Source organism: Melospiza georgiana, chromosome 12 (assembly GCF_028018845.1).
Source record: "Melospiza georgiana isolate bMelGeo1 chromosome 12, bMelGeo1.pri, whole genome shotgun sequence".
In the NCBI taxonomy this organism is placed as follows: Eukaryota; Metazoa; Chordata; class Aves; order Passeriformes; family Passerellidae; genus Melospiza; species Melospiza georgiana.
In genome coordinates, this window is record NC_080441.1 from 17002272 (window position 1) to 17015145 (window position 12874).

Sequence of the window (12874 nt, forward strand, 5' to 3'; positions counted from 1 at the left end):
GCTGGAGGTGGGCCCAAGTGTAGATTTTTTGGCTCTGAACAGGCTGGGATCTTCCAAACCCTTCTGGCCTGGGCAGGGACACCTCCCACCATCCCAGGCTGCTCCAAGCCCCATCCAGCCTGGCCTTGGGCACTGCCAGGGATCCAGGGGCAGCCACGGTTTCTTAGGCACCCTGTGCCAGGGCCTGCCCACCCTCATGGGGGAGAATTTCTTCCCAAAATCCCCTCTAAACCCTCTCTTCATCGCTCTGAAGCCATTTCCCCTTGTTCTATCACCACATTCCCTGGTCCAAAGTCCCTCTCTGTAGCCATGATATTTTCTGAAAAATCCTTTTCTTAGCATTTTTCTCCTGAGAAGCTGAGAAGCCTCAGGAACAAAATGTAAACAATGATTATCTGCTGCTGTGGAATGCAACAGGTGCATCTGTGATTGGTCTCATGTGGTTGTTTTTAATTAATGGCCAATCACAGTCAGCTGGCTCAGACTCTGGTCAGTCACAGGCCTTTGTTATTCATTCTTTCTTTTTCTATTCTTAGCCAGCCTTCTGATGAAATCCTTTCTTCTATTCTTTTAGTATAGTTTTAATATAATAAATATCATAAAATAATAAATCAGCCTTCTGAAACATGGAGTCAGATCCTTGTCTCTTCCCTCATCCTCAGACCCATGTGAACACGGTCACACCTCTCCAGCTCTTTTGGTCTCTTTTAGGTTCTGCAGGGTTGGGTGCCCCAGCAGGGAAGTGCTGGTGCTTCCCACAGGAGTACAGGACAGGGATTTTCCTCCTGCCAAAGGGGATGGATGTTCAGACAGGGATTTTGTGGCTGTGAATGAACGTGACCCAGGCATCATCCTGTCCTTTGGGGTGACCAGCAAAGGAAGAGCAACCAAAATACACTCAGAATACTGAAATAAAGAACTGAAAAGCTGCAGACAGGAGGGGTTCTTTCTTATTTCTGAGTTCTGAAATGCAGCAACAGGAAACAGAAGGGTAGAGACACAATGAGGTTCCAAACCTGCCCATTTATGTTTGAAAAACATGACTAGGGAGGAAAAGAAAATTTCATCAGGTACAATTTGGTTCTCAAAATTACCAGTTTTTATAAATTGCATGTATTTATGTGTGTATATATATATATAAAAAAGCCTTGTATTTAAAAGATTAGTGCCCCTTCTGGCAAGACATCAATGACAATTTTCCTCTCCCATTTACCTCCACAGTACAAAGTGAAGATTATCTCATTCCAACGTCACTGTACATAAATAGCACTGTAAAAGCACCTTCACAGGGCCAGTGTTTTGCTGCCATTTTATATTGTTCTTCCTTACAGAATTCAGATAAATGCTCCAAAATACATAAAATGCTCCAATTTTGCCTTGGGGAGCAGGAAGGGGAGGCACAGAGTTGTTGCTGGGAAAGATCCTGTGGCATTATGGAATTTTGCTTTTCTCTGGAGGTGTTTAACAGCAATAACAGGCAAGACTTTACAATAAATAGAATAATGCAGCCCTTGGGAATGTGCTGTACTCACTGTGCACTGGTTTAGCTTCTAACTCCCTCCTCCCACCCATGGGGCTGGCGTGGAATCAACCTCTGCACTTAGTGAGGGTTTGGAGCAAAGGAGCTTTTTCACCTAAAGGCTGGAGCCAACTGAGAGGGGGGAAAAAGCCCAACCAACCAAACCTAAACCACCAGCCTTTTCATTTTTATTCCCTTTTAAGCCCCAGCTCTTGGCAGGCTGAGTAGCAGATAATGGGGTTGAAGGAGGTGCCTTTCCCTTGCAGGTGTTGAGCAGATGCAGCAGCAGAACAGGGATGGCCTCTGGAGGGGTTTAAGGGCTGGACAGCAGCAAAGGTGGGGGCAGTGGAATCCCAGAGAAATCCCAAATCCTCCCTGCACGGCTCCTGGCTGCTCCCCACAGAGCAGGGGTTGGATCTTTGCTGCCCACATGGGCTTGTGAAATGCCCAAGGACTCCTCTCACACCCCTGTGCAGATGGGCCGCACTTGTGTTATTAAATAAAGCAGCTATTAGCCTGCTCCTCCAGTTTTATCTGGCCAGGTTGGGTTTTTTGAGGCTTTTTTGGTGGTTTTTTTTTTGGTGGTTGTTGGTTTTTTGTTGTTTTTGTTTGTTTGTTTTGGAGTTTTTGTTTGGGTTTTGTTGTTGTTTTTGTTTGCTGTTTTTGTTTAGAGGGTTTTTGGGTTTTTGGGTTTTTTTTTTTTTTTTTGTCTTCTTGTTTCTGCTCTGGCACTCCAGAGAGATTTATAGAAACAACATCAAAAGGCCTGAGAGTGGAGGGGATGGATGTGCTGAGCTGACCACTGGCCCCGGGATTTGTCAGGCTGGTATTTATTACAGCAGGGGAGGTGACAGCTATGTTAAGATCAAACTCAAAAGTCAACAGTGAAATTGCATCAAGGCTGACAACTTTCAAGCAGCTTCCCAGTAATCCCTGCTCCTTCCCTCCGACAGCACCAGCAGAGGGGAGAGATAAATTAGGAGGCAGCAAAATGCACCAAGAATACAGGAACAAAAGGCACAAGGGTCTAGTGCAGGCTGTGATGTGGGAAATACTCACAGGGCTGAAGGCTGCTCGTGGGCTGATGGCCTCAGATGTCTGGAAAAGGGACCAGCATCAAAGGAGAGGTGGCTGTCACCGCAGCTCAAAGTGCTGCTAATCTGCTGATAAAAGGTGTGAGCTGCAGGGACGGCCAGAGGGAAAAATAATTCGGGATGCTTAAGGGAACAGACTGGAATGACAATTACTTTATCCTGTAAAATGTCCCATTAGGAGTTGAAGACCCAAAGACAGAGGCCAAGCAGTAGTGAGGAGGAGGGAAGGTGAAGATTGTTTTTGTTTTATATTCCATAAGCTTCTCATACCAAACAAATTTACTGCAAAACAAGAAAATCAGTGGAAAAAAGCTGAAAACACAGGGTCCATTCTTTAAAAATACATGAATACACAACATTTACAAGACTTCTTGGTGCGTATTTACACTGACTATTTTGTTTTCTTTCTAGAATTAAAGCTGCCATAAACCTTCAAAGACTTAAGGGCTGTTTCAACAGCTGAATTACAAAACAGCCCAGTCACAAATTACAAAATAAACTTGGATGGTTTAAATAAAGGGGGGAAAAACAAACCACGTGATTCACTTCAATATAGATTTATATAGGGAAGATCATTCTCTTTACACACTGTCTGTGGTTGTGAAATTGTAAACTTTAGTATTTTAATTCATGCTTTGATATTTTGGGTCCCAAAGAGAAGCAGCTGACTGGGCCCCTGTTAGACCACAACCCTGCTGGGAGGGAAACTGCTCAAAGCCATTTGCCCCCCAAAAACCCTGCAAGATGATGGTGGTGGAAACCAAACTCTAAAACCAACTTAGAAGAAGATCTTTTTGAAAAGAAATGTATTTTCTTCATAAATACAGTACAATTACATTTTACAATGTCTTTTTACTTCCTAGACATAAAACCACTAACTTTTACAAAAGAGTTCCTATACAAATACATGAAAAGAGACCCTTCCCCCCTCCCAGCCCCTGGCACAGAGCACAGCCAGGGCAGCAGGGTGAATCCAGGATAAGCTGTGCCAGCCCTGGGGAGGGGAAGCTCAGCTGCCCCTGGCTGTTCCTGCCCTGGGTACTCCGGGTTTGGGCTTGTCTGGTGAGAATTTGGGTTTGCCTGGTGAGAATTTGGGTTTGCCTGCTGTGGAGAGCCCGGGTCTGAGGGTGTCACACGTGTCCCACACACTCTGGCCCCTGGAGCAGGAGGTGACCTTGGAAATGGGCCTGGATAAAACTCTGAGAGTGTCCCCCAACCCAGGCAGCCCCAAAAACCACAGCAAAGGCCATGCTCAGCTTCCAGCACAGCCCACAGGGGCAGAACTTCAGCCCCAGCACTCGTGGTGACCTCAGTGTCCCCCTGCAGACTCCTCACACATCCCCAGACACTAAATCCCTACTTTAACCCCCCAGGAGCTGCAGGTAGGAGCTGTTTAATTTAATAACAACCTTGGGCCAGGTGGAACAAAAGTCTCCAGATCTTAGGCAGTTCCCTGAGCAGTGAAACCACAAAGGAACTGCCCAAGGGAAGGACTTGGGAGTTTGGCCTTTCTGTAAGCAGTGAAAGAGGAAAAAATAACTAAACTTCATTTTCTTGTTTTGCTCTACAAAGAATATGTGGCTTTCTTTATAAAAGCTACAATTCTGCTTCTAATACCCGAGTTTAAGAAAAACTCTTAGTCTAAAATTTTGGTTTGCAAAGGTCATTGCAATCATTGTTAAAAACCACTTTCTACTAGAAATAAGCTCTACAGAAGGCAAAGGAACTAGGTGTGCAGTTTGTCCCCTTAAAGCAGGTTCTGTTTTAAAAACAAAATAAAAATCTGTACAGAGACTGAAGACTATGGTACACATCTTCCTCAAAGCAAGCAGCTCGTTTACATTCACATCAGGATGGCTCTGAGGAAGCTCCAGGGGAAAAATACATTCCTGATGGCTCCCAAGAAAACAACCTCCAGCTTCCACAGCAAAGTTTTGGGGTTTTGCTTTTTTGGAAGAAATTGAAATTATACAAAATAAGGCAAAGAGCCCGACCTAAGCAGTGTGAAACTGCATCATCTTCCAAAATTACTTCAGTGGGTAAGGAACTGCCAAGGCTGCTGCAATCCTGATGGCTCAGGCTGTAGAGACAGCCTGGCTTCCATTTCTGGAGGAGATAGTTGCTGTATTTTATTCACAAAAAGCTGTCATGTCCTTTTTGGTTTGTAAAAATAAAATGCAGTGGCACTCCACTTGAAATCAGTGAGCTGCAGGGAGGATAAACCAATTATTTTCACCTGAACAGCCAATACTGATTGGAGAAAATCAGTTTTCTGAAAGAAGTTTTATCTGTAAAATATCCAAATTTTCCCAGACATTTTAGAATTTATGTGAATCAAGAGAGTTGTAACTGTTTATTTAGAGCCCTACAGTCATAAAACTTTTTTTCCAGATGCTGAAATGTATTTGCAAAGATGGAATATTACTTTTCCTGACTCTAAAGGAAGAGAAAAGCATTCAAACAGTTCTCCCCCCCACACACTGCCACTCAATGGCATTTGATTTCCCTTGCTCATTTTAAGCCAAATTTATAAAATATAATACAGATACTTATGCTGAAATGGCAAAAAGGTGAACACCTTGAGCTAATGAGAAAAGCTGAATTTCCAACAACTGTGGAGGAGGAAGAGAAATCAAATCACCCAGGGTGGGCATTACATCATAAAGTGAGATGGAATTAAACCAAGAGAAATAAAACAAGACATTCTCAGGGATGAGAATGAGGTGGTGGTGGACAGAGTGCCTGGAAAAGAGTGGGGAATGGCTCAGAGGGAAGGGAGCTCTGGCACTGTCTGGACAGACATCCCACAGGACAGACAGAGCCTGGCAGTGCCTGCCTGATGGAAGGGGTTTGTGCCTGGCCACAGCATCTCCCAGCCCAGCCCTGGCCACCTCTGCCTTCTGCAGCACTGGGAGTGTGGCCTGAAGGTCCCTCAGCAGCAGCAAAGCTGCCAGAAAAGGTGGGAAGGGTTTTCCTTGGATTTGCAGTGATTATTATCAGAAGGAAAGCTCAGGGCTGAGTTTAGGCACCACCTGTCCCCTCGCACTGTAGAACTCCTGTGATCCCTGGTGGGCTGCTGAGGCCATTTCATTTGAACACCACAGCAGTAGGGTCAAACTGGAATTAAAGACATTCACTAACTCTGTGATAATTAATTGCTGGATTTCCTTTTTTCTGGGGTGAAATTATCTGTAATGAAAATTTTGCTACTCTAATGCTGAACAGAAAGCTGAAACTAGCCAGGTTCCCAGTGTGTGACCACTGGCTAATGAAATATTTTAATTTTCAAGTACAAAAAAAGAGTAGGTTTTAACAGAAATTAATATTGAAGTGTTTTAATAAAATGCAAAGACAGTAACAAAAAAAATACTCATGTGCTTCTATTGGTCTTAATATCTCCTTATAGTTTCTGTAACCAAAGCACTGCTGCATCTGTGCTAGTTCCCAAAAATCTGCAAGTGAACCTCATGACTTAAATATGTAACTTTTTTCTGTAATGCCTCTGGGACTTTCTTTAAACTGCTCTCTCCCCTCAGATGAATTAAAGAAGTATTTTGAAAGGAGAGAATCTGCCATTTGAACCTTTACACAGAGCTTCTCTTTAAAGCTCTACCTCTGAGGCTTTGCTATGTGAAAAAGAATCCAGTCTCTCCAGAAAGGAGGGATATACAAAAGGTATTTGAAATATAGAAAGGGTATTTGAAATATAGAAAAGTCTGCTACAGAGAAAAATCTCCACAGATACAGTAGATTAAGTTGTTATATCTACAACAGAGCTTCCCACTTGAGCTATGGTAAATTTGAAGTAGTTTCACTAAAGCCAATGGAATTATGATGTCAGAAATCTGATCTAGCAGATATGGGCTGGGCCTGTAAATTCTCCTTAATAATTCATGTAAAACATGAATGCAATATATTATTTACTATCCACTGTAAAAATTATTGAAAAAGTACTTAAGTATAAAAGTGTGGCAAATCTTGCAAAAGGAACTACAAATATGAAATGTGACATTAATCACCAGAGTAGTTTGTTTTAATAATGAAATAATTAAAAAAGGAACTTGGGAAGTTTAAAAAAACGTTACCACACTGAAAATGGACATCTTTTCAACCTATGAACATGAAACACCTACTCTGAGTTCTTACACTGAGAGGAAGAGGAAGTGAAAGGGAAATGTCCCTTGATCACAGCTCAGATTTGTCAAAGCTCCCCAGAACAGCTGAATTCCAACACCATTAAGTGATGCTCACAACCATGTCCCTGGTTCTGATCATTTTAAGGCCATTAAGCTCACCTCACTACATTCAAGCTAGACATGTATCAGCACCTGTGAGAGCAGGTACTTCTGCTTAAGAGACTTTAAAAACACTGAAATGAAATAGATGTAGTGCACCTAAGGTCTAGTTTTTTTCTCCAGATGTTACCAGATCCAGTATTTAAAAAATAAAGGGGGAAACTTTCAAAGAACAAGTGTTATGGGTTTTTTATAATTTAGAACAAATTATAAATTAACCTGTCCAAACTTTTGAGACATAATATACAAGAGCGAACAGCTGAGTGTTCTTTTATTACTCAGGTACTACATTTTTTTTCCCAATAAAAATGTCTTTTACAAATTTCTTGCTACTGTTATCCCAGCTTAGATCCTGGTACAGCCTTTCAGATGAGGTATTCTACCATCTCTCCATCTGGGAGGTCCTGCCCCACAGTCTGAACAGGGGCTTTTCTTTCAAGAGTGCTGGAGTGGAACAGTGGCCCATCTATGTGGTGAGGAAAAAACAAGAGACAATTAAAGGTGAAACTTCAATCAGGTTAAAAATGTGACATTAACGCTTTAAGTCATCTTGTATCATTGGCTAAAGACAGCTAATAACTTATTTAGTTTTAAAAAATTCAATTCCCACATATGCAGCCAGACAAATAAAGCAATTTTATCAAATTCCCTTTGGGTACCTCCCACTGATACACAAATCCACAGAACTGGAGTGACTGCATGTAAACCAATGCAGTCAGGGTGGATTTTCACCACCAGACCTGTTCTCCCTCAATACCCATTAAACAGCACAGCATGGGCAGGAGGCAGAGCCCAGGCAAACACTCTCTGCCATGAAGAACAACAGCATTGTAATGTGTCTGTAAGGAGAAGAGGCAAGGTTGTGTAATCTGCATTGATTTGGCAGAGTGGGCTGGAAAATGAGCAGCTCCTGCCAGCTGGGAGCTCTGTGGGAAGCAAATTCAGCTCCTGGGACAGTCACTGTCAACTGGATCTCCAAGGCTGAGGCTGCTCCTGTGACTGGGGTGGTACCAAGGCAGCTTTATTGTGATAGCTCCCTCTCCTCCTTCTCCCTCCCCCTCTCTGAGTCCACCTGGCTTTGGATGCCCCCTCAATGCAATAGCCAGTTTGAACAGCCCATTTCCATGTGTTTAAACCCCACATCCTACTCACAACTTACTTCAGAGCAGACACTGACTCAGAGACTGCCCAGGGATTTGCATCTCCCTGTTCTCAATTCTCAAATCTTGCTGCACCTCCCTGCCCAGTGTGCCCACACTTATGCTGCCACTCCTCAGGCTTTTCTTTTATTCCCTCAGTGTGTTTGAGACCACTCAATCACACTTGTCCTCATAGAAACCAACCCCTGTTTGCCTGGAGGGAGGAAGGGAGGTCAGGGCTGCCCCAGAGATGGGGAGTGGGTGGCAGGGTGCCCCTGGCACTGGGGCTCAGCTCTGTTACCTGTTTTCTCTGCACTGTAGCTCAGGTTGGTGCTGGGGAGTCGTGCTGGGGTGGGAGCTGCAGGGGAAGGAGCAGCTTTGCCCTGCTCACTGCCCCTGTCTGTCTGGGTGCTGCAGTCTCTGCTGCCTGTCTTGGAGTGGGCTGACAGCAGTGGTGTGGAGGGCAGGACAGGAGAAGGGGTGGAGGGGATGGATTCGGAGCGATATTCTGTTCCCAGCAGAACACCTGTGTGGGAAAAGGGAAGGAAATGTCACAATCACAGAAAACTAACTGCTATCAGCTCTGCACCACTCTGCACTGATTGCTGCAGGAGCTGGAAAGTGCACCCTCCCTCAAGAGGCAGCACAGGTTTGCCTTTGCACAGCACTCCCCTCCCCTGGGTGCTGAAGTACCAGAACAACAGCAGTGTCCCCATGCTGCTGCTTGCAGCTGGGCACTAATCTGCACTCTGAAATCACCTGCAACAGGTCCTCATTTACATTTCAGGGGTCTTTACTCTCAGTTCTGAGCCTAACTTCTCCCAGGGAAAAAAAAATCACCTGGGATTTGCTTTGTTACAACTCCATTTCTCAAACAATGCTGTTGAGCCATTCCAGACAGGAGTCATGTTGCTGCAGGCACAACACTACAGGATAGAAATCCTGATTAAAATCTCTGCTGCAATTCAAGGAGACTTTACACCACCATCCAGCTGTAACATCCAGCTGAAAGCAAGTGCTTGGGAACCCTGGAAACTGTATCCCAGACATCCCTAAAGTCAGGTGGCAAATTAGAAATAAAGGTTTACATATCTAATGGCAGAGCCTGAGTATCAGAAGTCACTAATTCCCAGAAGTGATTAAAATAAGCACCTATTTCAAATGTGTCCCATCCTACAGCTTTACTGCAGGCCAGGCCAGCTGCTCTATCTGTCCAACACACCCTCCTGTGCTGCCCCTGCCTCCCCTCCAAGCTGGCTCTGAATCAGAATTGCAACTGGTATCTGGAAATTACCCAGGCTGCCCTTCCAGCTCTTGTCCTCCCTCTTCTCCTCCAGGATGGGGGTGCTGCTCAGGGTTGAGGAGTGGGACAGCAAGCCTGAGCCAGCGTTGGAGATGGACATGAGGGACTTGGCAGGTCTCATGGAGGAGAGCTGCTCTGTCTTGCCAGGCTCCTTGCGGGAGCGCTGCTGCAGCACTTTGATCATGGCGTCCTTCTCGATGATCTGGGCATGCAGGGTCTTAATCCTTTGGGGCAAAGAAAAAGAACAGTTTAAGTGTTTCCCATCTCCCTGGGTTGAGGCCTCAGTGTCCTCATGGCTGTGATTAGGGCTCCCTTAGGCACTTGGAGAGGTGGAGGGAGGATGCCAGGAGATTGTCCTGGGCACTGGCTGCTCTCTGACCTACAGAGCAGATCACGTGAGATACACCCACCTCCCTCTGGCTGCTAGAAACTGCTCTAAACAGCCATGGAAGGAGCTCTGAAACAAACCTGAGAATAATGGGCAGGACCTGAGACCAACAGAAAGAATTAACACATTTTGGGAGTCTGAACTGGGGACCTAACCCCAGGGAAAACAGCTCTGTGAGCCTGTTAAAGGGTGGCTGGAGCCTGGGGTCTGATGAAGATGCCCTGAAGAGAGAAGAGGAACAAGCTAGATGCAAAAAATTTAAGACAAGACTTTTTTGCATTAGCCCTCAGTATCAAGACAGGTTTTGGATTGCTGTGTTTATTACTTCCTTGGCCAAATGAGTGTCTGGCATTTGACATGGCTGCTGCTGGTGAAGACACAAGAATTTCTGGTTCTGAGGCGTCTACCCAGGCAGTTCATCTCAAATCCCTGTCCCAAAGAAGCCAGACAGGACCAAAGTGCACTTTACCTTCCCTCCATGTCCAGACATCTCCTGTTGGCCAGCAGGATCTCCTCCTCCTCCTTCTGGATGCGAGCTTCCAGGGAGGTGTCATAGCTGGGGTTGGGCGAGTGGTTGATCACCGTGGTGTCCCTGCAACAAGCAGCACAGCACATGAGGGACCTGACAGCACATGAGGGACCTGACAGCACATGAGGGACCTCACAGCACATGAGGGACCTGCTAACTTTGCTGCTTTCCCCCCAGCAGCACAAAAGTACTGCTCAAATGGAACAAACACGGATATCCACATTTTTTTTTGCATTTAAGCTGGCTCAGTGTCTTTCAAAAATTCAACTCCTAATTTCATTTGTGTCCTACTGAAGAGGGATTACAAAAACATGGAGATCATTATAACAACAACCTCCTGTCCATTTTGGGACAGTGCCTCACCTAAACTGAGTCACTGCACTACTCTGAAGTGATTAAGGAGGCAAATCCAAGGACACAAGGAGGAGAAAGGAACACCAGGCACTTCTCTTCAGATTAAAAGCTTTTTCCCTTCCCCTTCCAACAGTATCATACAGGGGATGTGAATATCAAAGGGAACAAGGCATGGAAGTTTCTTAAGCAATCCTAAGAAGCTTGGTCCAAATAATCTGGAAAAAGGTGAAAAGAGTTTCAGACTAATATAAGGCCTAACGTTAACACTGTGATACTTGGTCAGTCCACTAACCAATTAATGAGTATTTCATTCTGCTTGTGAATGTGGCAGGATATGAGAAGATCCTTCACCAAAGAAACCCAACCTGACCCAGCTCCGGCCTCTAAAGCCTCTTCCTGCAACCTCAGCTTCCCAAGGGATGCCAGCTTCCACTGTTAAAGGAAAGGGAAAGAAATCTGGGCAGTGTTGATGAGGTTGCCACTGGAATTAGTGGAATCTAGATGGAAATGGAAAAGCAGAGGCTCTTTCCTGACTGGACAACATTCTTGTTCATTTGGTGAAACCTGAGCAGGCCTAACACATCCCCTCCCAGTCCATGATAAACAATAGACCAGGCCCCAACTTATCAGCCCACGCTGAAAATATAACCTGGCCTCTGAGCACAAGCAGCAGCTGGAGCCTTCAGGGAATCTCTGGAAAACAGTGCACAAGAAGCATCAATGCCCTAAAATAACAGCTTCCTTCTGGAGCAAGATAAGATAAGTCTTTAAACACCAACACAGCAGATCTGCAGCTTCACCCCTGTAATTCCAGTGTGATCTTACAAGCTGGGAAGCCAGTTGTGATAACATCCCTATCTGGATTTGGCTCATGAAACAATCTACAGGAAAATCTGCTGTCCAGAACCATGAACTAGTGAGCAATGAAATGACATGCAAGCAAGGCCTAATGCTAAGGAGTTGCACTCCAGTAACAGCTCCCATTTACCAACCAGCTGAGGCACTTGGCCTATTCACAGCCATAGTAAGTGTTTCTGTACAGTTGTCTTGGAATGGGAGCTTGTTACCAAATTTCAGACACCCTTCCCACCCCCACAAGCAGTGCTTTCCATACACAGCAGAATGTTTTGAGCAGAATTTCCTAGTAGATGCTTCTGGTTAGTAACCAGACAATACCACAAAGTAATTTGCAAAAACATTCTGGAGAACAAGGAAGCCATTCAGGGTGAATGATGTGAATCACCAAGCTCACCCCTTCTCACATGACTTCAGCAAGGACTGATCCCTGTTTTAAAAATTAAAAGAACCCAAAACCTCTTCCCCTTTGAATCAACAGCATCTAGGAATGGCTCAGAACAATTTTAGTCTGGAAAGTGGATCCTGCATGTGGAGGAATCTTCCCCTGGAAAAACATTTCTAATTGCTGGCAATTGCACAGCTCCCAGGAAGAGCAGCCAAGCTCCACTTGCTTGCAGAGCTCTGAGGAGCTGTTCAGACCACAGGATGAGCAATCACAGGAGGATGGCATGACAACATTCCTGGGTGGGAAATATGACATTCAGCTGGAAAAAGAAAATAATCCCAGTGCTGTGAAAAGTCCCATTTACCTCTGAGCAGCCACAGTCGCAGCTGCATCCAAAGCAAACTGTCTCATCACACTTTCCTCCAGGTACTTCTGTTCCCACTTGGTCATGTCAGCTTCCAGAGCAAGGATCCTCTCCTCCTTCTCACGCAGGAGCTCCATCAGCGCTGTGGCGTTGTACTCTGAGACATTGGCAGCCTGAGATGTGCCCTGGCGCTGAGCCCCAGGAGGAAAGGAACAAAGCACACAAAAACAGGAGTCTCAGGATGCAGCTGTAAGGTTCAGGGTTGGCTGCTTTGCTTTTTGTCACTGGTTTGACACAAGAACCCCCCAGAGGGAAATGCAGTGGCTTTATGCTGTGTTGGGCAGGGTAACAAGAAAACACCTGAGATGCAAAATAATCCTCCCACGGCCTTTTTGCCCAAAAGTATCTTTTTTTCCAAAGATGTATATTTGGGCCTTCCCAAAGTCCCAAATGTGCATCCCAGAGCTGGACTGTGCTATAGAGGTGTGATGTGCACAGCCCTTCCATAATGCCTGCTGTAACACAGACTGACTCCCAAGTGTTCACCAAGGCACCGACTAGTGCCATCCCTTCCCAAAAAATACATCAAAAATATTTTACAGCATTTGATTATTAAATTAATATGATCAGTGTATAGCTGGGGACT

The 12874-nt window shown here is 45.1% G+C and overlaps 1 protein-coding gene across 2 annotated transcripts in view; it reads right to left on the reverse strand.

Moving 5' to 3' along the window:
- Positions 1-2840: 2840 nt before the first annotated feature.
- AMOT (angiomotin) overlaps positions 2841-12874 on the reverse strand; it is a 60873-nt gene continuing 50839 nt past the window's right edge. For both annotated transcript variants that reach the window (XM_058032666.1, XM_058032665.1), the window contains exons 9-13: positions 12229-12419; positions 10208-10330; positions 9342-9574; positions 8349-8573; positions 2841-7374 (exon numbers count right to left, since the gene is read on the reverse strand). In XM_058032666.1, the coding sequence (XP_057888649.1) occupies positions 7274-7374; positions 8349-8573; positions 9342-9574; positions 10208-10330; positions 12229-12419 (873 nt within the window). In that variant the 3' untranslated portion in view covers positions 2841-7273. The remainder of the gene's footprint in view (positions 7375-8348; positions 8574-9341; positions 9575-10207; positions 10331-12228; positions 12420-12874) is intronic.